At 33.9% G+C, this 23,582-nt stretch overlaps 5 protein-coding genes across 6 annotated transcripts; 1 reads left to right on the top strand and 4 right to left on the bottom strand.

Annotated features, from left to right (window-relative positions):
* Positions 1-1,618: 1,618 nt before the first annotated feature.
* dmrt99B (doublesex-Mab related 99B) lies at positions 1,619-11,225 on the bottom strand. The gene is made up of 5 exons (XM_035088214.1): positions 10,438-11,225; positions 9,509-9,830; positions 2,992-3,428; positions 2,441-2,741; positions 1,619-1,998 (listed from the first exon to the last, which is right to left on the bottom strand). Exons 1-5 carry the CDS (start codon positions 10,705-10,707, stop codon positions 1,673-1,675), a joined length of 1,656 nt encoding a protein of 551 aa, XP_034944105.1. The 5' UTR covers positions 10,708-11,225; the 3' UTR covers positions 1,619-1,672.
* Positions 11,226-13,980: 2,755 nt separating this feature from the next.
* On the bottom strand, positions 13,981-15,992 carry LOC118069863 (collagen and calcium-binding EGF domain-containing protein 1-like). The gene is made up of 4 exons (XM_035088206.1): positions 15,979-15,992; positions 15,034-15,898; positions 14,790-14,956; positions 13,981-14,714 (listed from the first exon to the last, which is right to left on the bottom strand). Exons 1-4 carry the CDS (start codon positions 15,990-15,992, stop codon positions 14,522-14,524), a joined length of 1,239 nt encoding a protein of 412 aa, XP_034944097.1. The 3' UTR covers positions 13,981-14,521.
* Positions 15,993-16,411: 419 nt separating this feature from the next.
* Positions 16,412-17,959, top strand: tub (interleukin 1 receptor associated kinase 4 tube). The gene is made up of 2 exons (XM_035088152.1): positions 16,412-16,656; positions 16,735-17,959. The coding sequence occupies exons 1-2, from the start codon at positions 16,502-16,504 to the stop codon at positions 17,771-17,773; spliced, it is 1,194 nt and encodes a 397-aa protein (XP_034944043.1). The 5' UTR covers positions 16,412-16,501; the 3' UTR covers positions 17,774-17,959.
* Positions 17,960-18,073: 114 nt separating this feature from the next.
* Rbsn-5 (Rabenosyn-5) lies at positions 18,074-20,588 on the bottom strand. Its single transcript, XM_035088151.1, has 5 exons — positions 20,324-20,588; positions 19,975-20,247; positions 19,724-19,885; positions 18,640-19,385; positions 18,074-18,560 (listed from the first exon to the last, which is right to left on the bottom strand). The coding sequence occupies exons 1-5, from the start codon at positions 20,457-20,459 to the stop codon at positions 18,342-18,344; spliced, it is 1,536 nt and encodes a 511-aa protein (XP_034944042.1). The 5' UTR covers positions 20,460-20,588; the 3' UTR covers positions 18,074-18,341.
* A 275-nt stretch (positions 20,589-20,863) lies between these two features.
* Positions 20,864-23,213, bottom strand: LOC118069822 (ADP-ribose glycohydrolase ARH3-like). 2 transcript variants are annotated; one of them, XM_035088155.1, is made up of 6 exons: positions 23,085-23,213; positions 22,132-22,350; positions 21,688-22,064; positions 21,475-21,590; positions 21,159-21,399; positions 20,864-21,055 (listed from the first exon to the last, which is right to left on the bottom strand). In XM_035088155.1, exons 2-6 carry the CDS (start codon positions 22,301-22,303, stop codon positions 20,882-20,884), a joined length of 1,080 nt encoding a protein of 359 aa, XP_034944046.1. In that variant the 5' UTR covers positions 22,304-22,350; positions 23,085-23,213; the 3' UTR covers positions 20,864-20,881. The 2 variants fall into 2 exon arrangements, with proteins under 2 accessions (XP_034944046.1, XP_034944045.1); XM_035088154.1 differs by lacking the exon at positions 23,085-23,213 and having other exon boundaries at positions 22,132-22,430.
* Positions 23,214-23,582: the final 369 nt, after the last annotated feature.

Genomic DNA, 23,582 nt, shown 5'->3' with positions numbered 1-23,582 from the left:
GTAAGGACCTCATTGACGTGCACAGGTGAGCATCTCATCGGTTAGAAAGATAAAAAGTGTTGCCGACTGTTGTATGGATCAGTCTATTTGCAGAAGTTACTTGAGAGGTTCCACGAGTGTCGATGGGTTCAGTATAGATACTCTAAAACCTTCTGCTTCTTAGAAGAAAAAACCTGACATTTCGTGAGACAGTAAGATTTTATTTGATTCTTTTTGTTTTTACTCAATATAAAAGATATTCTATTTATGATCAGTGACATTGAACTGAAAATCACGGAATTCGAGGGTCTTTATTGAGAGATTAACACAGTCGTATTCATCTTTCAATATTTATATCAATTAAACAGGGCTTAAAATTCCGATTCGCAATGTCGAAAGGCTGCAAATTGTAGACAATATAACCCCTAGAGTGTAACCCCTAAGAATCAGGTGAAGGGAATGTGGAATCTTCGTGAACGCATAAACCCGCTACCAACTCTATAGGGTGTCTGTATATTGCCTTAGAGCTGTAGCATCCATGCTGGGTCGTTAATAACAGATCCATTGTCAAGCTATAGAGATATAAACTTGACATAGGATTATACCGAGTATCGATGCCGCATTGTTCATACTACTAGCTCCAAACAAAACCTCTAGTAATTCAATTCAATTGAATTTAAACTCTCAATTGAGTCCTGCACGAGCCTGCTGAATTATATCGACCAACCAGAAACGTTTGAAACCATCTGCGATTCAAACATTTTCTCTATAAGCTCTCGCTTTAATTGTCCCACAATGAAACTTCCCTCCTCTTTTTTTTTTACTTTGATTCACCACTTGACGTCCGTGGGCGTGGAATGAAACGTCGTGAACTTGATCTTTGTTACTTCAAGTTTTTCATTTAGTTGCCAGAAACCAGATACTCTTCAAACCCAAATGGGAATGAAGACAGTCTAGTACATTGGTTGTATCATTCTTATTATTCATCGACAAGACTTTTACTTTCGCTTCATGAAACATTTGATGGATACAGTGGAGAGGATGATTTAAGGGAGAAATTGGTTACTTGAACTTGTCATTCAAATGATAGATCAAATATATCGATGGTTGGTTTATTAAGGATTTCCGGTCTATACAATAAAGATCTTTCGCACAATCATATGTGCTCCAGAAGAAAATTTTCAACTTTTTTTCTTTACCTGTTTCTGAAAGATTTGGTATCTTAAATGTTGCACTTGCTCTATACAAATAATTTTTTCAAATAATTTTATATTTATATATTTTCATTATTCAATTGCATAGTTCTAGTATTAATTGATAGACGAAAATTTAATCATTCTTTCAGGTTACAATCTGCACTTATTTACATAATTTCTCATCATCTCTATTACACCTTTCGAGTATACTTAATTTATATATAATATATATAATTTTATCTATGAAATGCTACTTAGTCTTTTTATACGGAATTAACTACTCACATAAAGTATATCTCTCGGCATTACTGAATGCCTAGTATATCATTACATGATCCTCAGAAGGCTTATTGAGTCTTTTCAAAATATTTATAACATTTAGTCTTGGTTATTTAAAGTTTTAAATTTGATTTAATAACACTGTTCACTTTTTATTACATCATATACTCCATAGACTAGGGGTAAGACCACGTAATCTGATGAATTATTTCGGTAGGTCACTCAGAGTAACTGGTCTTGTCACTAGCATCATCAGGACTTGTTTCTCGGTATACATCCCCAGTTCCATTTGCATGAGTTTGATTCGGCGGCCTGATCACTGTGGGCAGGTACCCCGTACCAGTGTAAGGGGCTGCTAAGAATCTGTGACGAGTTGGTGGACTTGGACCACAATAACTGGCTCGTGATACGTAAGCGTTAGCTGATGCTGAAGCTGCTGATGCCGCCGCTGCAGACGCCAAGGCTCCAGCAAGGGGAGAAAATGCTGACTTTGGTTGGAGATTGTCTTCACAAACTAAAACTTCCATCGCAGATACAACATCACCTAAACAAAAAAATTATTTTCATGAAATTTTTAAATTTTTAATACAGAAATTCAACGGACTATAAATTGAGCTCGATAATCAATTTAATATTTTGCGAATAAACTTTTATTTTTAATAAATAAATTTAAAAAAATGTATTGAGTTCGAATAAGATGTTTTTATATAATGGAAAAAATTTATTTTTGTTAGATTAAATATTTTTTCCATCAATAAAATGATATCGTGCCCTAAAATTTTTCATACAAATAATTATAATGAAGAAAAGAATATTTCTCTATTCATTTAACAAATATTTCCGCTGGAAATTAATATTTTTTTCTATGTGTATTCATGTGAATTATATTCAATTGGATGAAAAAAATTTTTAGAGATATTTTATATCCAAAAATTCAATTTGGATGAAAAACATTTTTAAATTTAACTTTTTATGAATAAATTTACCTTTGCAACGATGCAGAAGTGCTTCAACATCTGCCCGACGTCTTCCCGGGAAAACTCGCAATAAAACATCGACAGGGGACCTTTGCTGTTGCTGTTGTTGTTGTTGTTGAACCTGAATGCCACATGGTTGTTGGACATTTTGCATTTGCATTTGCATCTGCATTTGGATTTCTCGAGGTTCTGCCAAGTGATGATGATGATGTTGATGTTGGTAGAGAGCTGGGGCACAGTAGAGTGAACTTGCTGCAGGTCCATAAAGTGGAGCATAAGGTGAGAAGTGAGCCGCCGCGGCTGCTGCAGCCTGCTTGTAACATTTTAACGATCAACATCAGTCTACCATAAACATGAAAAATAATTTATTTTTTCTTAAAAGAATTAAAATCCTATTTATTCAATTTTATTTCAACATTGATTTTTCATTTAAATTTTTTTCATAAAATAAATGTAGTGACACAAATGAATCTATTTGTTCATGAATCATCAAAAACGTTATTTTAGTTTCAGTAGTGTGTAATAATATTTTTTGAACAAATAAAAATATTACTAACCGCTAAAGATGATGGTGGTGGACTGTGTCGAGGTTGTACGAGATCAACAGCTTGAAGAACTGTTTGAGTAGGTGTTTGTGGTGGACTAATTGTTTTTCGCAGGCTAAGATTCTCTGGAGCTGGCGTGTCAACTCTTTGAGGTGTTAAGGCTGGAGTTAAAGGAGGTGTATGCGTTGGACTTGGACTACCAGATTCAGGACTACCATCATCTGACTCATTGATACTATTTTCTCTCTTCATTCCAATCACATGATCAGTCTCTGTTATCAAACTTGGACCACTGGATACATTTATATGAGAACGTGATGCAGAACGTGAACGAGATCTCGATCGGGAGCGTGATCGTGCTGTAGAAGAGCCTCTTGCTTCAGCACCAGAATCAGAATCTCGATCCTCATCATTTCCAGAATCTTGAACTGCTAGTCTCGGCCGTTTGGATCCTTGATTGTAAGAAAAAAAAATTTTTTTGGTGAATGAAGAGAAATAAAATCAGTGTTGAAGCAAAAACATCAGACAAAGAGTTGAATGTGAGTTTGATAGATTGTGTAAACGTGGGATGGTTTATAGAAAAAAATTTGGTATTAGGATGAATGGAAAAATGAGGACAAGTATCTTATAGGGATGATAACGGACAATGGTCGGTGGGTTTTCCCCAGATCATTTCATGAGATTCGCTCGACTGATTCTCGCTAACGAGGCAAGAAGAGGGCGAATACTCGTGCCATTGCTAAGTTATATGCTATACTATCGTTAATAGTCCTTGAAAGTTAAACCACCGCCACTTGAAACACGACCATTATCCTAGAGAGTGCGTGTACACGTGCACTTGCGGGTAACTTCGTGCGTATAATATGTACCTCTTGGTCTACCTCCTCCCATCATCTCTCACTCATTTATTCTCTTCAGCATCTTTATTATGATCCGCTTGCCAGTGTATATACATTGCAGGTTGTGGCAGGTAGAGCACAACATAATAGAAATTCTTCAGTGCTCTTGTAACACGCGTTGCTTTTTGTATGTACATGTACTCGTATTAGCCACTTGATACAACCACTCTGGCTACATTTCGCGGCTCTATCAATCTATAGTAAACGGACGTTGGAACTTTTAACGAGCGGCCAGCGATAGAGAGCCTCGGAATAGCGGGGTTATCCGGCTCTTGAAATTTTTTTCTCTCTTTATTTCTCTTTTTCTTTTCCCGGTTCAACCAATGTATCAGCGCACAGTAATCGCAAGGCTATTAAAAGCTCACAATTTCCCGTATGGTTCTGCAAGTTCCGTTTTATTCAAAAACTCTGGGATATTGGTACGTTCAATTGGTGTAAAAACGCTTTTGTATAAAAACATTCGTGTGCTAGCAATTATTTCGGACAAAACTCTTGCGATAATTTAAATTAGCGAAGGGTTGCAGTGATTATTAAGCGATTTCATTTCTCCCAACGTATTTATTTTTATTTCAAGAAAAGTGAGTCTTCAAGCATTCAAATAAAATTTGTTTGATTTTCTATACTCATTCAAATATAATGTAGCTTATAATTGCTTCACATTTCATTGATATTATTAATTTTATGCTGGATAGTATTTTATTCAATACTAGAATTTTACCTTCCATTTTTATACTCTATTCAACCTGGTATTAAATATGTTTTGATGAATCAATAAAATTCGAATTAATGATGAAATGCTAATTATCATTTGTCTAAATATTTCATATTTAAAAACACCCTGATAAAATATAGTTTTTTGTATAAATAAAAAAAATACAAGTCTTTAGTTTGTTTGATTAACAAATATTGAAGTATCATTAGATAAGTACATTTAATGTAATTAGTCTGAACTAACATTTTGTAATAGTTAAATGAAGCATAGAAAAACAACTAATGATGAAAAAAGGTGTATTGAGTTGTTAAAGAGTATTTTTTATATATGAAACAGTAATAACTGTCGACCATATATTACTAGTAGAACAATTTGCGAAAGAAAAATGTAAAGAATGTGAGTAGGGTTGACCTCGTTCGCTTTTGTCATTCTTCGTGATCTCTCATAATGTTCATGAACGGAGTCAGCCGGCGGCGACACTTTATTAAACGTGCCATAAGTGTCTATTTCTAGATTATTATTATTATTATGCTCTGAAGCGTTGAAATGTATTACTAGCGTCGAAGCGTAAATGTTCTATCATCTATTTTATACAAGAGTGTCCAACGATTATATACTCGACCTCCGAAATTCCACCCTCATTTTCTATATTCGATTACAGACGATTTACATCCCTTTGGGGGCATTCTTTATGAGATTCTCCATCATAATACCTATTACCCTAAAAAATAAAGTTTATTTTTGCATATACTTGACAAGCAGCCTCATAATATATATCTTAATAATCTCTGGAATGTTTTGAAGAATATAAGAGAAGCTCACATTATTTTACGTCATCAGTATTAGGGGGGATTGAGAAGAAACTTCAGGTTCTGTTTATGACTCCACAAGCTCTTGGCGACTCTTGGAACATGACATTGTCTACCATACGATGTAAAAATAAAATAGAAATAAAAGAACAAAGCGACATGTCACTAAACAACTAGCAGAGAGTTTTATAAACTGAAGAGAGTGTTCTCGGACAAGCATCAGACGGATAAAGCCGACGTATATCTCAACATAAGTGCACCAGGGAGGATATATAAACGTTGTCTCTCTCATCCCTAGTACTCCCTCATGTGCGTGAATGTTAATCCAAGCTCGAGGGTCAAACGAGTGCTCGAATATGTGTATTCATACGCTTGAGGACATACACACATTCTCTAGTGTAATAGAGGCAAGAGGAGAGGGATACGCCCCACAAGCACGGCGTCGCGGCGCATCGCGTATCTCGCACGGTGGAGACAGACACGGACAATGGAATCAACGTGGGACAATGCCGAATAATTTAGAATGGCATATAGATATTGAGCTTCCGGCCTAGCTGGTGCTCCATCCGAGCTGCTGCGCGGCATAATAGAGAATAGGAGCAATAGGACACAGCTCTGGGTAACTGTGGAGGACACGAAACATCGCCTATAAATTTAGATGAGTCTCCTTCATATGTCATTGTCTACTCTTGTCTCCAACTCAATTCAACACTTGCACATAATGAGCAACTTTAATCTTTATTTTTCCCAATAGACTCTATTGTTTGGTCCCATGATTATTCTAGTTAACGAAAGACTTGAAAAAGAGGGAAGTTCCCGAGGTGATAAATTAGACGAGGCGTCACACTTCTCACTCGCAGATACACCCTCAGGGATCATTCCCCTTTGAACCCTGCGGTTAAGCTACTAAGCCGTGTGGCTTATGGATGCCCGAGATATTCGCGGCTTGTTGCAGACATGGCTCATGAATTATCAAGCTCTATTGTTAACTGATATTGCTATAAAACAACTTGGTTTATGACGCGATCGTAAACCGTAAATAAGGTGATAACTCGCGAGATACATTGATGAGAAACTTTTTTATTCAATCATCACGTATACTTTGTACTAGAGATTCTTTTCCAAGTATAATCAATTGATGAATATTGCAAAATTAAATAGCATCAATTGTTTAATAAGTAGAATACAATAATTATGCTCAGACATGTTTTAAGACAATTGATGATGAAAAAAAATCATTAGTTCAATTTAAAAAGATTATTTATTTTTAATGTTTATGTAAAACAAAAATATTGATTCACTTGATGAATAAAATTGGAAATAAATCAACTGATTAATCCAAAAAAATAATTTCTTCTATCACTGTAATAATAAGTACGTGATAATTACGATGGAGAATTTGTCACGTACAATGGACACTCGATGTGCTAGCAAGCATTTCCAGGTGCTCCAGGAGTGACAAAAGAATCTCATTATCACGTATCGATACGCTAGGAAAAAGCAACGAGGGAAATGGAAGGGCTGAAGAGTAGGAAATGAGCGAAAGTCTAAGGTGTAGTATAGAATTTAATGCAACAGCTCTAAACGCCAGCAACAGAGCAAGCAACAGCACGATCAGTCATTAAATCGTCGCCGATTTATTCTTTGTTCTTCTCCACCCTCCTTACATCAGGGTGTTTGGGTTTTTTCTTCACTTCTTCCTCTTGCCGTCGAAAGGGTGTAGGGTAATCAGGTTAAGCCGTTTTTACTACGACAGAAAGAAGGAGAGAAAAAAAGACTTCAGCGTCGGGGGTGTGGAAGCGATCGAGCAAAACGTTTTTAATTGTTTCTCGCCAACTTCTAGCTTTTGTTCCTAAGTTTCCCCGCGAATGGCGTTAACCTCTCGATGCTTTCACGTCGTCTCGATTCTTTTCGATATTTTTCTCTCGAGGTATTCGCTCAACTCTCGTGCAACCATAAATTATTCTTTATTTTTATCAAGCCTTTAAAAATTTTTTCATTTTTAATTACTCAATTTTATAATTAAAATGAATACTAACACGAAGGAAACCTATTATAAAATATTTTCAACTTGTAGTTTTTCACTAAACGTATTTCATTTATTCTTGAAGAAGTGCCGGTGGTTTCATGTATCAATATAAAATGATGCAAGTTAATATTCTAATCTCTAATTTCAAATTTTTATAGGCTTTGAATAAATTAAATTGTATTGCATACATCGAAAATATTTATAAATAAGTTTAAAGTTTTTTCTACCATTAATAAAAAGCTATCCTAAAATATTTCATTCAAGGAAAATTCTTTCATCAAAATTTTAACTCCAAAAATATTATCTTCTATGAATATTTTCCAAGGAGTTTTTTATTTAATTATTTTTAAAAAATATTTAGATTTTATACTGAAAAAAAAAGGAATGTTGTAAAATTGATGCTGTAGTATGTAGATTTAACTTAAAGAATCGTTAAAGTAAATATATTTCAGAATTAAACACGAAAAGTAACGTGACTGTAAATGAGTTGGTGATGTATAGGAAGGTTTAGTTCAAACACTTGCGGGAAACGTGCTCTTATGGGTTCGCACGCGTGAGTACACCTAGGTAAACATAAGCACAAAGTACTTGGTTCATCATACGAACGTTGATGCACACCCTCATCATTCTAGCACCAGGGTTAACTTCTCATAAATACTGTTATCTTCTATACGTACAACCAAATAACTTCATGTATCTAAAAAAAAATTTTTTTCCAACATACTGATCAACTCACTTTCTTCAAAAGTCATCTCCAATGACTCACATCATAAAAATATCAATATTTGACATAAAATGAAAAGGAAAATGGTATGAATTGATTAAAGATGTGTCATTATATGAGAAAAACAATTTCCTGATGTCCCTAACAGGTATACGGAAACAAGTGTCTTATAGAACAAAGTTTCTTGGGTGGCTCGTTTCCTGCTTGAGCATAGAATAAGTTAGGAGCATAATGGCCGATGACTAAAGAAGCAAAGTGATATCCACAGATCTTGGAATAAACGAGGAGACTCTCTTGACTTGCATATACACTCAAGATTAACTTCTACGCGACAGAATAGCATGGAAACTTCTGGTGGTAGACACCAGTCTCCAGGTTCTTATAGAAAACGAGTAAAGTCCAAAGTTGGATGACCTTAAACTCAAGAGGATTCCTTTTTAGTAAACCTCTGTATGTGAAAAGAATGTGTACATGTTGGACAATTTCCCTCTGGCCATACCAAGTCTCTATACTTCGGTATCCATCTTCGTTTGAATACATAAGATGAGATTTCACGATTCAAGTATCGTACGATGGGGAAGGAATCGTCCAAGTTTCTCTCTTACCTATATAGATACTACCTCTCAATATCTTTCATTTTTTTTCTGCTGTCTTTCACCCTTACATTTATATATATACAGATGATATACCTGTATATAACGCAGGAATCTAACCGAGTACTAAAACCAACCAGCCATCTTCTTCCCTCGACTCAAGAGGCACTGGCCCGAGAAATTCAATTACTGCTAAACTTCTTCAGTTAAGTTTTCTCTGCCTCTCGCTTGGTATCTATACACTGAGCACTGTCTCGAGCATTAAAAAAAAATCAAGACTAAAAATGGAAAAATACGATTTCTTCCTTCTTAACACTTCATTTCCATTCTCAACTAACACTTCACTTTCAACTGCCAACAATTGGATAATGACACGCGACCAAAAAATACTGCCACACGTTAACTACTAATTCAAAGTTCATGTCGAAGAACAAATGGCTAAGAAGTGTCAGAACAAATGCTAAAGCCACGAGGCCGAGTAAATAATAGCAGAGCTCTTTTAATAATACCCCTCATCTAGAAGACCGTTAATGTTTTGGATCGCTTTTTAATACTCTAGTACACGTCGCTCTCGAGACTCTTGGCTCCTTGTTCTTCTAGCTTGAGAGTAAGCGCGTGCAGACCCGCAAGTACTCGCACTTATGCCAATTTTTTAATAATCACCTGCATCTTAAGCATACTTGAATTGAGGACAATGTTTATGAGCTTTTACGCAATAACATACGTTTTCTGTTTAATTCAGTTGTTAGTAAAATCAATGTTTTACCTGAAAGTGATCCTAACGAATTGGTATCTGTTTTCATGTCAGGCCGATAATCATCCTGTGGTACTCTAATTCGTTGAAGAAGACCACAATCTGGTTGCTGATGAAGTTGAGTTTGTATCTGTGCTGCTGCAGCAGCAATTGCCAGACCAGCTGGACTCGGAACGTGAGTTGGATGTGGGGGTGAGCTTCCGGTTGTAGGTGCAGCTGCAGAAGTCGTAGGTAATACAGGACCAGTTGGACAACTACCATTATTATACTGCAATTGGAGACCCAACTCTCTTGCTTCACTCTCTTCTTGGGCTTGTTGTCTTCTTAATGCGACCTGTTAATTAATTACACTTCAGTATGAAAAAAACTCCAAAATGTTCAACGGTATCTCTATTATTAGAGAGTATTATTGAATCAAATTTTATATTAACTGTATAAACGAATAAAACTCAGCTAACATATCAATGACAGGGTGTCATTTTTCGCATTGGTAAAATAAAAAAGAATGTACATGTATACATAATGTAACATAGGGGAATGCTTGGAGTGTGTATCAAAAGGAGGGTTGCCAGTCTAGTTTTCCCGGCAAAAACATCAGGGTTGTGTACCAAGAGGCTGGTAATGTGACACGATAGGCTGGTTATATTTCTTCTAGAGCTTTACCTGCCCCCTTTTTTACCAGTTACTGTGTCCCAGGACTTGAATTACAAAAGTGTAATTCTTGCATGCTAAATCCTCTTAAAGGCGGGGTTGTTTTTTTCATTTTAATCAAAGCAACACTCGAAATCATTTTTAAGAATGAGTTCTCGTTTCGTTGATTATTTTTGCATCAACTTTTACTGAATTACAGAGCAGCAATCGGACAATGTAGAATAGTTGAAGTAGTTTTTGATTGAAAATTTTAGGCAAAGATGAAATATTGAATAAACGTCATGACATACCTGAGCAGCCATGACACGTTGTCTTTCTGCAATAAGGGTGCATTTAGCACAAACGCAATCCCGCCATCGACAATAACGTTTGTGCCCTTTGAGGGCCGACACAACTCCGTGATTGCGACACCTCGCGCACTTTGGTGTTCTTTGATAACGTTCAGCACTGGCACGCAGAAAAAACGCAGCAGGTAACACGTGATGTTGCTGCTGTTGTTGTTGATGTTGCATCAACTGACCTACATCTACTCCAAGACCAACTCCTCTTGGCAAAGACATTGCTGCTACTCAATCACTTTACTATGACTTACAAAGTCTAATTTCACTGAGACATTTTTGATTCTAGTGTTATTGATGTAAGTTATATTTTAATAAATGATGTGAATCACGGAACGACACTTGCACAGTTAATCATAAGAAATCCGGAATAATGTAAGATTATTCTGACGAGAATGCATGATGCACTGGTTGGGATTGACTATTCGTTGGAAATTCAAATCCACGATTCAATTGTCCAAGCAGCGGGATATGCGCAAAGCTTACCCCGCGCAATGTCGCAATGTCTCATTCGTCGTGACTGCCAGCCAACCAACGACTAACACTTGGTTGGGAGATTATTTACCCGGGGTGAAATAAATACACTGGTTTGATAACTGTATCAATAAGTAATGATGATGAACAATGTTTAAGAGTTACAGTGATCTTGATAAACTGTAGCACACTTGGACACTGTACCGAGGGATTGATAGTAAAGGGTCCGGTTGATCGTTCCGGACGAAATGCCAGAGTAACAGACTCGTGAGGTCTCTTAGTCGTTGTCAACAATTGCAGCATCACGATGGGATCAGATTCAGGTAGCTGGGAGGCGTCGGCGGTGAGAGGTGAGGGTGGGAAAAGAGAGGGGAATACTTGGTGGGGTGGGATGACGGTGAAACTAACAGCCCCTCCAACATTTACGCGAAATAAAACACTGTGCCACAGTGTTCCACCCCGAGGCTTCCGCCAAACGTAACCCTCGAATGTCCCGGACCACGCCCGTTCTTGCTGCTCATTGGCGGATCTCTGACGTCCCACAAAGATGTTAAGAGTTTATATCTGCAGCAGCTAGTTCCCGATGGTATCCGAAAGGGCATATACCTTGGCATGATCTCCATCTCACTTAGAGTCTACTATGTATTTTAGGTTTCCAACAGCTTCCTCTCCTCGTCTCCTCCCTCTCTCAGATTCTCTTCTTCACTTTCTCGCTGCATGTAAAACTGGATAAAGAACCGATAATGTATACGTGAAGTTCATATGTGTACATAGAAGAGTGTAAATGCAACCAACCAATACATTACTCTTTTATTTAAAAGCCTTCTAATATAAACGAATACAATACCTGATGCGATGCTCAGACGTTTCGTCTCTCTTTTTCTCTTTTGTTACGACCAACTGTTTTTACTAACCCCCGCGTACATTTCATCAGAGTGATTTTTTTTTATTTAATATGCTTTTTACTTCTTTTTCTTTATTACTTCTTTATTCTTTTTATTATTATATCCACTACATACAAATTTACCGACTTGATGTCTCAATATCTCTCAAATGCCGCTTGGGTTTGCGCGACCAACCACCATCAACACATTTGGGAACCATGACGAAACCTTTGAATCGTATTCCACGAACGAGATTTCAATGGGTACTCCATTGTTAACTAGCAATGGCGACCGATTTTTATAGTGATCTAATGTACAGATGTTATTTCGCCGCAATGAGAATGGGATAATACCATTGTGTTCAGCTGTGTTTCGCCCCCAAATATCTCACCCTCTCTTTTTCACTACTCTTAAATGTAGATCATTTTTTCTGATGGTATCCATCTACATAATTATTTCCAGCATACGTTACAATCATCCATTCTAACTTTAAAAACTTTTATTCCAACAGTCAATTTATTATATAATCACAAGTAATATTTTTTATCAGTTGTAATATACCTTATCAGAGTGTCCTGAGGCAACAGGTATATTCCAATATATTATTTGTGCGTGCATTATATTATATACACATTCTTAGAGAAGAAAAGGTCGTATTATATCAAGCGAGAAAAGTTCCAAGATTCGAGCAATTGAACCATCGTTTTTCAAGTATCTCGAATTACGATGTTTGCCAACAAGATCTATAGTAGTCCTGCAATGTTATGCCACAGATTAGATCGGATCAGATACTAGTTATAGAGATCTAAAGAGCCACTGTCAGAAGCCAAACAAAGCGAGGGTGGATTAAAAAATTGCAACAGATGAAAATATACTAACATGTGCATTTCACTACACTTCTCTTATCTTTCATCTCCCCCAAATTCTATCGTAAGTATTTGTTTGAGAAGTAGGTGGGAATTTTGGTGTAAGATACTTGAAAGTACAAAAAACTACTTTGATTGAGATCCATGCTCTTTACCTTTATTCAATTGAATGCCGGTGATCTGTTTTTGACTGTATCCGATTAAGTGTATGATGACAATGTGGCTTCATTGAACCCGTGGGAGCTGATTCAATGCTCTGATTTTCCTGTGAAAATTTAGTCAAGTTTTAAGTCTGATTATTTGCATGGTGAATGATTTTATTAATAGGAAAAAGATAGAATATAAATTCTACATAGTAGGAAGCTGAATGAAATATAGTATGACTTTTTGACGTGCTTTCAACAGATTGAATTGAAAATGGCCTCCTGGTACCGACATTGGAGAGAGCATATCTATCCTAAAACGATTGTCGTCAAAGCGTAGCGCGTTGAAAATATATATACACATACGTTTGGATCTATAAACGTTGGATGTGTGCTCTTTTTTTTGTATATATTCATTTTCACGTCCGCTGATGCGGCATATTGCAAAGCTTCGAACGACGCTCCAGCTAGGGTTGAAGCTGAATATGAAGCTGGACTGGTCAGCTGAATCCAGCGGGGGCAGTAAAAATAATGTGCTAACTCATTTTTTAACTTTCTTTCTCACTCACTCGCATACGAAAGCTTTGATAACTCAAGCTGTAAAAAAGAGTGATGGATATAGTAAAAAATAAAAAAATTGGTGTGAGCATATAAAGTCCGATGAAACGGTCAAACCTAAAGCTCACCAAACCTCTTCTCTTTTAACCATATTTTATCCACAAACCTTCAAACACATCCTTGGAAATCTATTCATCTCTACATATTTTCCACTAGAATTTTAAATCATTTCTCGTTTATATCGTTTTACATTTTACAAAATAAAAATACTTTTGTTTTTTTTAATGAATTTAATTAATTTTTTCCAATTACCAGTTATTTGTTAAAATTTCAATATTCTTTTTTTTTTTTTTATTTCATGCATTTATTTCAAGAGTAAATGTACAGAATTATTTTTTAATCATGAAAGTACTCGAGAGCTAAAATGTTTCTGAAAGTTGTATGCATCAGCAAACAATAAAAAATAAAGAATATTTTTAAAATCATTTTTATTTAACTATTGTTAAAATTATTCAATTTCTTTTCTATGATTCTTTTGCAAATTATTTGCTTTATTCCACGTGCCTTCACATTAATAAATATCTTGAACAATATCACATTAAACGGATTAAGGATAAAGAAATCCATATAATAACTTGCATAAAATATTCTAACATTCAACCGGTTTTTCAATGCACATATATTTTTTTTTATTTCAATGCAAGGATAAATGCTCTGATCTAAGGGGAGCAAGATCTGGGCGTGGTTAAAAGCTGAAACATCGAATCTCTTCTCAGTGAGTGAGATTCTTCACGGCCAATGCGCAATTGGTACAAACTCGCAACTGTTGCAAACGCAGGCGCAGCTTTACAGGACTGCCCAATTTGATCCTTGGAGTAAATCCTCAGAATAATATACCAGCGTTATGTAGTTACTAATCATATTACGGATTCTAAATTAATTTAATAACCAGTATTATAATGAGCTACTTTGAACACCATTAGTAGACTAAAATATCTTGAATGATCCTATCAAACAGTTTCTATATTACATAGGAATAAAATTCAATAATAAAAACATGTATGATACTTATATTTAACGAATGAAAGATATTCTCATATTGCTGAATCTTTTACTCTTCATAGTGATCCCATTCATCACCCGAAGACTCAATAAAACCTTCTTCAGGCGATGCGTAATCGGAGAAGTGGAGAGTTTTTGATCCTTTAAAATCTTCTATTTTTTTGCCCTCTTTTTTTACTTTTTTAGACTCATCCAATAGCCGCTGCTTTTTTAATACCTCATCCAAGTCAAACTTTGGAGGTCTATAAAAAAGAAAGTTCAAATAACTGAAATGATTACTTGCATTAATTAATCAGCAAATAATTTCAAATAATTACATTTGCCCAGGAAAAACTTTTTCTTGAAGTATGGTAATATCGTATCGAATGTCTGCTAGTATTAATAGCAAAAAATCGATATTTCCATCAGCTCCTTTAGGCCCTCGAGATCCTCTTTCTCCAGTTGCACCTTTTGGTCCAGTCATGCCTGGTGGGCCTGGTGGTCCCTTTACCAAAAAAATCGTTAGAATTGATGATTATTGTGACATAAAATTTGTAAAAGATTAATGAAAAAAATACATACAATTGGCCCACGTTGACATTTACAATAATCAGATCCGATTTGAACAAAACTATCAAATACTGAATATGATTTGCTATGAGAATATTCGTTATAAGCTGCTGATGAACTAGAGTGAATATTCTGTGCAACATTTTCACGATATCCATTAGATTTGTAAAGACCTAAATTATCACGTTGATTCAAAATATTTATTGATAATGAAACTGCAGTTTCTAAGGCAGTTAATTTTTCATGTAGCTTAGAGACTTTTTTTTGAAGACGTTGAACTGTGGTGCAGCTTGATAAACACTGAGAATTATTTACGACTGTACTTGTATTATTGCTAATTTTTGGTTCATTTAAATGATTATTTTCACAAGTTGTATTATCTTTCCTTAAAGAAAATCCATTCCTACAATTGCAAGAGAATCCCCCAGGTTTATTGATACAGATCTGTTCACAATCATGAGTATTTTCTGAACACTCATCAATGTCAATACATAGAGGCTTCTTTCCAAGTCGTTGATTATCTGTACTAAATCTATAACCATCCCAGCAAGTGCAAATGACCTTGTGAAGAATAACAGAACATCTTTGTTCACATATACTCAAACTGCATGGATCTAAACTTTGAGGATAGCATTTTCGATTAATTAGATTATAACCTGGACAACATTGAGCTCTAATACAATCTGTCCAGGTGTTTGAAGGTCCAGGACACTTATATTTGATACGGAAAACATTTGAAGATGGACATTCTAGGATTTCAGATGATGATTCTGCAGGAAGATCTTCAGTATCAAGAGGATATCCTTCGTTTATTTGAGTTATCTTGTCTTCATTTCCTAAGGAAAAATGGATCGTTGATAACAAGTGGATGATAATTCTGTAAAAAAATAATTAATTTGATTTTTTATTGTATAAAATGTAAATTATACCATTGTATGAAATGATCTTTGCACGTACAGATTAATATTCATATTAGAATATTATTTTTTTCATCAGTTCTTATAGATAATTTTTACGCTAATGAATTAAATTAAAAAGATCGAATATTATATCAAAAATATGCACTCTCTCACTGTAATGACAAACAAGGAGTCCACTTGTTGCACGATTAACTGTATGGCCTATAAGCGCTCGTTGGTTTAGGAAGAACAAAAAGAGAACAAAAAATTATGAGTAATTAAATACGATTCCATGAAGAGCAGAATTTTCCATTAATTAAACTTCGACCGCCTCTGCTACATTTTACTGTCATCTATCAGCCATTTTTAAAGCTCAATGTGGGTTCTATTTTATCATAAAAGACTATTATTCTCTGTTGGTAACCAATTTTGTTACTCTACACAAAACTAGAGGGCAGTACTTTCAAATGCTATGACGCATGTAAAAACAGCAATGGTGTCAATAGAAAGACATGAGCATGTGACAGAATCAACTATTTTGATATTTTTATACTGAAGCAAGTGATTTTAAGTGATAAAAAATGGTAGACCGTGAAACAGAGATCAGAAAATTACGTCCAGCAGAACTTTATGCGCTGGCCAAGACGCTAAGTCCATACTCCTGGAAAATTTTAATGGGAATCATTCCTAAGTCTGAATCAGATTCATCTCCTATGTTCAATAGTGAACACGTAGGGTAAGCAAATGCGTTAATTAACACTTGATTAATGCAAGTAATGATCATCATAATGCTTAAATCATTTTTTATTTTTAGGATGATTGAATGTGCAGCAGCAAAGCAACATCGTTGCCCAGCAGAAATTTTTTTAGACGAATGGGGTACATGGGGTCGAAAAAGACCTACTGTTAATTCAGTCATTAATCTTTCAATCAAAGCTCAATTATTCAGAACTGCTGACTATTTAGCAGTTGAAATATTGAAAACACTTCCTCCAGAACGACCACAACTCGGCCCAGCTGCACCAGTTGAAATTCCTGAAGATTTTATTGATCATTTAAGCTTAGAAGATTCTCCAGAGAATTCAAATACTGAATATTGTCGACAATCAACTGTCGAAGCGGGACATGAACAAAATATTGCATATCCTTCAAGAGAATTACCCGACTTTTCAAAGCTTAATGCCGTTTCAAGGACTGATGATATCAGAGAATTTAAAGTAAATTACTCCGAATCAGCAGGACAAGATAAAGCACAAAATGAATTAAACCTTGGAAATCAATCAGTATCGGATTTGATAAAATTCAGTAATGAATTCAATGATTCAAATAAATCTGAGGAAGAAAAGATTAACAATGGCACTGAAAAAAGTGAAAATTTAATTAAGTTCAGTTCTGATAATATAAAAGAAATTCAATATGGTGTAGAACAATCAGGTTCGTTTTTACCTAATTTAGAGGCTCTAAAACTTAACATGGCAGCTGCAAAAGAATCAGAAAGCATTCCAATAATACCTCAAAACTTATCCAATGGAGTACCATTCCAATTACCTGAAGAATTACAGTCATTTGAACTTCCTCTTTGTATAAAAAAAGTGAGGGATGAAAATTCCGATATTGATATTGAATCGAGTTGTACTGAATCCAAGAGTTCTAATTACAGTCAAGAAAGTTCTCGTCTAATAGGCAGTTCTGTATCTGATGATTTAAATAACAATCAATCACAGCAAGAACACACTCCGATTAACAGACGGATAAATAGTAACAATTCTGATACTTTTAAATCTATCGTTTGTCCAGCACCGATCGATTCCCAAGAATTACCTCTAACTGTTTTAGAGTTTTCTAAGCGTTAATTATATTGATTACAAGTATTTTTATAGATTTATGATTATAACTAATCATTAGCTGGATGTATTTGATTGAACAGAACAACCAACAAAAGTTTTTAATAATAAAGTCTTCAAATGATATCTAATTATTAAGTTTCTATATTGATTTTATGTATATTGGAAAAAGAAACGTGATACATTTTGACAATAATAAAAATTACAATGTAAATAAACATTTATAAATAAATAAATACCTAATATATTTTAAATAATACCATTATTTACGATATGAATTGTTCAGAGTTTATGAAATAAATATTTCCATTTTGTATTTTAATGGATTTATGCACTTCATTTTTATTTATTTAAGAATCTAAAAATCAGAATAATAAAACTAAAAAACTAGTATTAAAATTAAATTGCCATGGATACTTAAATTGTTGCAAATTTTAATTATCAAATGCTTCGTTTATAAATTGCATAAAAAATCTTTAGTGCATTCATAATATTTTTTTTAAAGTCATATTTATTTTTTTAATAGATTAAAAAACGGTAAAAATTGATTTTTAATTGCCGTTGATTTTTTCTCAAATTATCCGTCATTATTTTGCTTCATTGCAAAATAGGCGCTTTGAAGTTCTCGTAAATTGCTTTCTAACGTAACAACTTCATCATACTTGCATTCAGCTCTAGCTTGCTTAATATAAGATCGTAAATTACTCATTTGTTCAATTATTGGATCCATCGATGCTGATGGAAGAATCGCCACTGTGTTGGAAGGACCCCAACCTTGAGATTTTTCCATTATTGGCTATTAATAAAAAAAAACAAAATTGATTAACTAAGAATTCATTTTTATCGATGATTCAATTAAAAATTATGAATTGTACCTCATTATTAGTCGTCACAGACGATCCTTGAGAATTTTTATTCTCATTTCTTTGTTCTTTACGCCTTTCTCGTAAAGTTTCTTCAATTTCCAACTGCCGTTCGTAAGCAATTCGTTCCTCAATTTTTCTCTGGCGTCGTTCTTGTAAAGCTATATACTCTTCTTCCGTAGGCAACGAAGGAATAGTTAATAATTTTTCCTTCAGAAATATCATAGCTGATGCTCTTATCATTTGATGAAGCTTCAGCGTTTGGCCTTGAGGAGGATTATCAATATCGGCAGTTCCAATAGCTAAAATTCTTTTACTAATATTATCGACATTTTCTCCAACTTTAGCTATTTTTATCCTCAATATTTGTGCGTCTCTTAAATCATACGTTGTTTCCCCTTCACTCAATGACTCCCACATTTTGATATACATTGTCATGAATCTTTCAGCTTCCTCCATGTACGTTCTCATAGTTTCGTAGAATTTAGTGATGATTGGTTTGGAGAATTGTCTCGCTTTCAATCGTTCTCTTGCATCCAAGAGGTTCTTACAATGAATACAGAGTCGGATGTGTTGTTCACCACTCGCTGGATCATTCATTAATGATAAAACACTGTTTAGACTTCCACTAGAAGGTGATCGTGCGAGTTTTGTTAGGCCTATTCCAGCTCGGACAATCCTACCTGTTAAAGGAGAGTCGGAAACTGTCGGAGATACTGCTGAATCATCTTGAACTGATATTGGACTCGTCATCTTCCCTAAATAATTAATATCATGTTTTTGAATTGTTATCACATTCTTAGAAGTTTTTTAAGTTTATTAAGTAATAATAGCAAGCATATTTTTAAGATTGGTACTACGTTAGTGTACGTAAGAATTGTATATGAAGAGATGTAAGATGATTTTTTCACCTGTTACAATGCTTAACGATGCTTCGTTTAGCTATGATACACGTAATAGAAAAGTTACGTAATGATAATTATTAGATTAAATCAAAATTAAGTCATTCTAAACTAAATGGAAACTTAAGTTGAATTAGTTGATGCCCTACATTCATTATCATATTGTGATAAAGTTGGAGAATAATTTAACTTACGAGCTTCAACTAGAGATAAAAAACAAGTACAATCATGGCACATAACTGCGCCACATAGACGACAGTGATGTTTTCTTCTAGCTAAATGGAAACTTCTTGCACAGTTTGGACATAATTTGACATCTTTATCATCAATCCAAGGAACGATTGATCGTTCATGGACTGAAAAAAATTATTATAATAAGAATAAAACTTTTTTCTAATAAAAATACTCAAGTATTATAAATTACTTTACTTTGAATGATTTATACCTTTTCGATCAATAGGATCTGATGGTAAATTATCTAATAATTTATCCAATCTTATCAATAACTTGTTCGTTTCCATAGAATATCTTTCCAGTCTTGCATTTCTTCTATCTCTAAAATATACAGTATGTGTTTTAATAGCTCCGATTTCTTGTGGCCCCCAATTAATTTCTGGGCTATTACGCCTTCCTCTCACTGACACCTGGTGCTCTGATAAATTGTCATTTGTTATTTCATCTTGTTTAAAAATTTTATTTTTAGCCTTGCCGAAAAGATCTGGAATTTGATATTATTTTTTATTTTAAAAAGTTTCTAATAAAGTCTTTCCTTACTATTCGATTGAATACATTACCTTTTAAGGATTTCAAAATTTCAGGATCATCATTATGAACTTCCTCGAAATGTTTGGTTAATTGATTAGGTGTCTTTAAGTCTGTCATACAAATAGGACACAAAAATCCTTCAAGAACTTCATTATTTTCAGCCATCACAATTGAGATTTTTTCTCACTTTTTAAAAATTTTTCACAGAAACCAGAACTATTGTTTATCAAATTGATTGATAACCAGGACACAGACTGAAATTCATGAATTTGATTTATCCATTGAATCAGCTGATTGATGTATAGTCTACTTTATGCTATATTATGTTGTACGTGTATTGAACCATCTGTTTACTTGGAGGTTATCACAAGTGATACAACTATCAAAATACTCCAGATATTTATATGTGAAATTAATAATAAATTACTCACTCAATTTACAATTGTTTAAAATACATAACTCTCTTCAATATTTCTATACTTAAAATCTTCATTCGTTTTTTGGAATTACTTCATTCATTGATACGCATGCGTTTAGTATTTCGAATAATGATGTAGTCTGCAGTATCATAAATGTTTATAAAAAAATTAATTTTTATTCGTTACAGTTACATCGAATAGTCTATCTGCTATGTCACAAAATTCCATAGATGACTCACAATGTGCTAATAATGATTTACTGATTTTTTCATCTCCATAAAAAGCTCCAGCTATGGCTCCAGTCATACTAGCAATAGTATCAGTATCACCACCTAAAGTAATCTATTGAAAAAAAAACAACTTTTATAGTACTCATTAAATTTATTTCTTTTGGAGTATTAAGTTCTTATTGGATAAAATCTACTCCTTATGAACACCAACTTACAGCATACTGTATGGCTCTTCTCATAGGGTTATCAGTTTTAATACCATTAACAGGATATTGAGCTCGAAGAAAACAGAAAATAGCTGTTGGAACTGAATCTAGCGCGGTGACGTTGTTGCCTAAATTTTGAATAACTTCTTCATCTTGGACATTGTTATTCATTGAGCATCGATCAATGGTTTTTTTTATGTACAATAATTTAAATCTATATGGTTTTACTTCTGTCTCATCTAGGTCTAAACTAAAAAGACTTTGTTAGTAAACCATTTTATTATTAAATTGTTTTGTATATTAGTTAAGATTTTCCGTAACTTACTACTGTTCATCATCTTCTTCAAACGCCTCCATTTTTTTAATTAAATCATCAATGTAAATAATAGGATCTAACGGTTGATTTGGATTCAATGCGAGACTTTGATGGACTGCTATAGCCTGTAATAAATAATTTGCTTACTACAAATTAATAATGAAGGGGAAAAAATAATGTAAACATTCTGTATTATTTTAATGTTAGTTGAGCTATCATCACCTGTAAAATAGCTCCATTAACTCCTTCTTTATGAGTATGAGTTAGTTGAGTAGCTTTTTTTGTCATATCTATTAAACGATCATAATTATTATAACAAAATAATGCTATTGGTGAAACTCTCATTGCTCCACCGTTTCCCATGGAACCTGTGCCATCAAATTGTTCGCTAGCAGGTTTAATAAGATCAGAAAATTTATTTCCTCTCAGTTTTTTAAAGACAGTTACTACTCCAGGACCATAACCACGATGAGGTTCTCTATAATAGCTTTTTACAAATTTTTTTGCCATATCTACTAGGTTAAGATCTTGATGTTCAACCAAAGATTGAGCAACATTCATTGTCATGGCAGAATCATCAGTAAATTGTTTTACTGGTGCTAAAATACATTAGTATATTTAGATTTATCAATCGATAGAAGTTAAATTTTCTTGGCTTAGTATTACCTTTGAATTCAGGACCCTCCAATTTATCAAAAGCTTTTTGAAGAACAATTTTTTCACCGGTTGTCAACATATCTTCATTTTCATAAGGACTTCCCAGACAATCTCCAATTAACGCTCCTAATATTGAGCCTCTGAATTTTTGCCGTAATAATGATAAATCCATTTTTTGCATAATTTAAGTATTCTTTTTGCTATATGTCTTAAAATTTAATTGTGGTTCTGTGAATCAAAATAAAAACACGTGATAGCCTGCAAATACCGTTGAAGATTGTTTAGCTTTACATTATGTCAAAGCATGTTTCAACTGATGGTGACCTATCGACAAAATATGTCAGCGCTAAGAGTTAGTTATCATTTTATACATGTATATAATATATCATATGATAGATTTATTTAAAATAGAGTGTTATTTTTAATCGTAACATTTACGTAATAATTTTTCTTTTTATTCTCGCGACTTTTATTTTGAATTAATTGTAAAAAGTTTTCGAACATTACGGCCATTGCGCATCTTAATCACGCATGAAAAAAGACAACATGGTGGGGATAAGCTTCTTAAACATCGTGTGCGCTTGCACTCAGTTTCCCGGCGTCTCCCTATTTTTCAAGTATTTTTTATGAATTTCAAGTATTTTATCTTGCCTTTTTAAGTAAATTGTGAGTGAAAAAGTATAATAAGTGTATTTATGTAATTTTTTAATCTTAAATTTAGTAAAATAATATGAAAAGGGTTCATTTTTATGAGTTACTAGAAACTAAAGGTTTTTTCAACTAATAATTTTTGGAGTGTTTTTTTATGAAAATTGCGAGTGTTTTTAAATTATATACTGAATATTTAACGATATAATATAATAAATCATTAAGTGCTTTGCATGTAATTTAAGATAATAATCGTACGATGTGCGCGTATTCATAATATCTTCACTGTATTTTTTAGAGAATTTTAGAACAACCTTGAATGTTAAAAGTGTAAACACTAGTTGCATTAGATAAGACGGCGTATTGTGCTGCCTTTTGTGTTTCCATCGTTTGGAGCTATTTTGTTTGCCAGTGTTGACTCTTAAATTTCTCGGAAGACGATGAATTGAGTGGTGTCATATGTTACATCTCGTCTGTTGCAGTACATGTGGTGGTAAGTCTCACATTCCTCGATAGATGAAAGTTGAAATTTAACATCAATTTGAGCTCAATATGTTGTCTATCGGAGTTTTTAAAAATTACTTTTAATTTTCTTCATTACTCCAGTTTCTTTGTTTACTCCTTCGAAAAAAGTTGAACGTTTTTATTCACAGAATTTTAAACTGTTATTATTGATTCTTCCTCTTTAAATGCTATAAACGAGTTTAAACTATAATTGAATTCTATATTGTATTATTTTGTGTTTTTTTTTCTCTTATGCTATTCATTTATCATCAACTTGATAAATGAATTGTCATTTTTTTATAGAAATT

The sequence above is a fragment of the Chelonus insularis genome, unplaced genomic scaffold (assembly GCF_013357705.1).
Source record: "Chelonus insularis isolate UGA/USDA-ARS -01 unplaced genomic scaffold, ASM1335770v1 contig_44_pilon, whole genome shotgun sequence".
Taxonomy (NCBI): Eukaryota; Metazoa; Arthropoda; class Insecta; order Hymenoptera; family Braconidae; genus Chelonus; species Chelonus insularis.
Note: the sequence above shows the minus strand (reverse complement) of the source record. Positions and strands in the feature narration are given on the sequence as shown.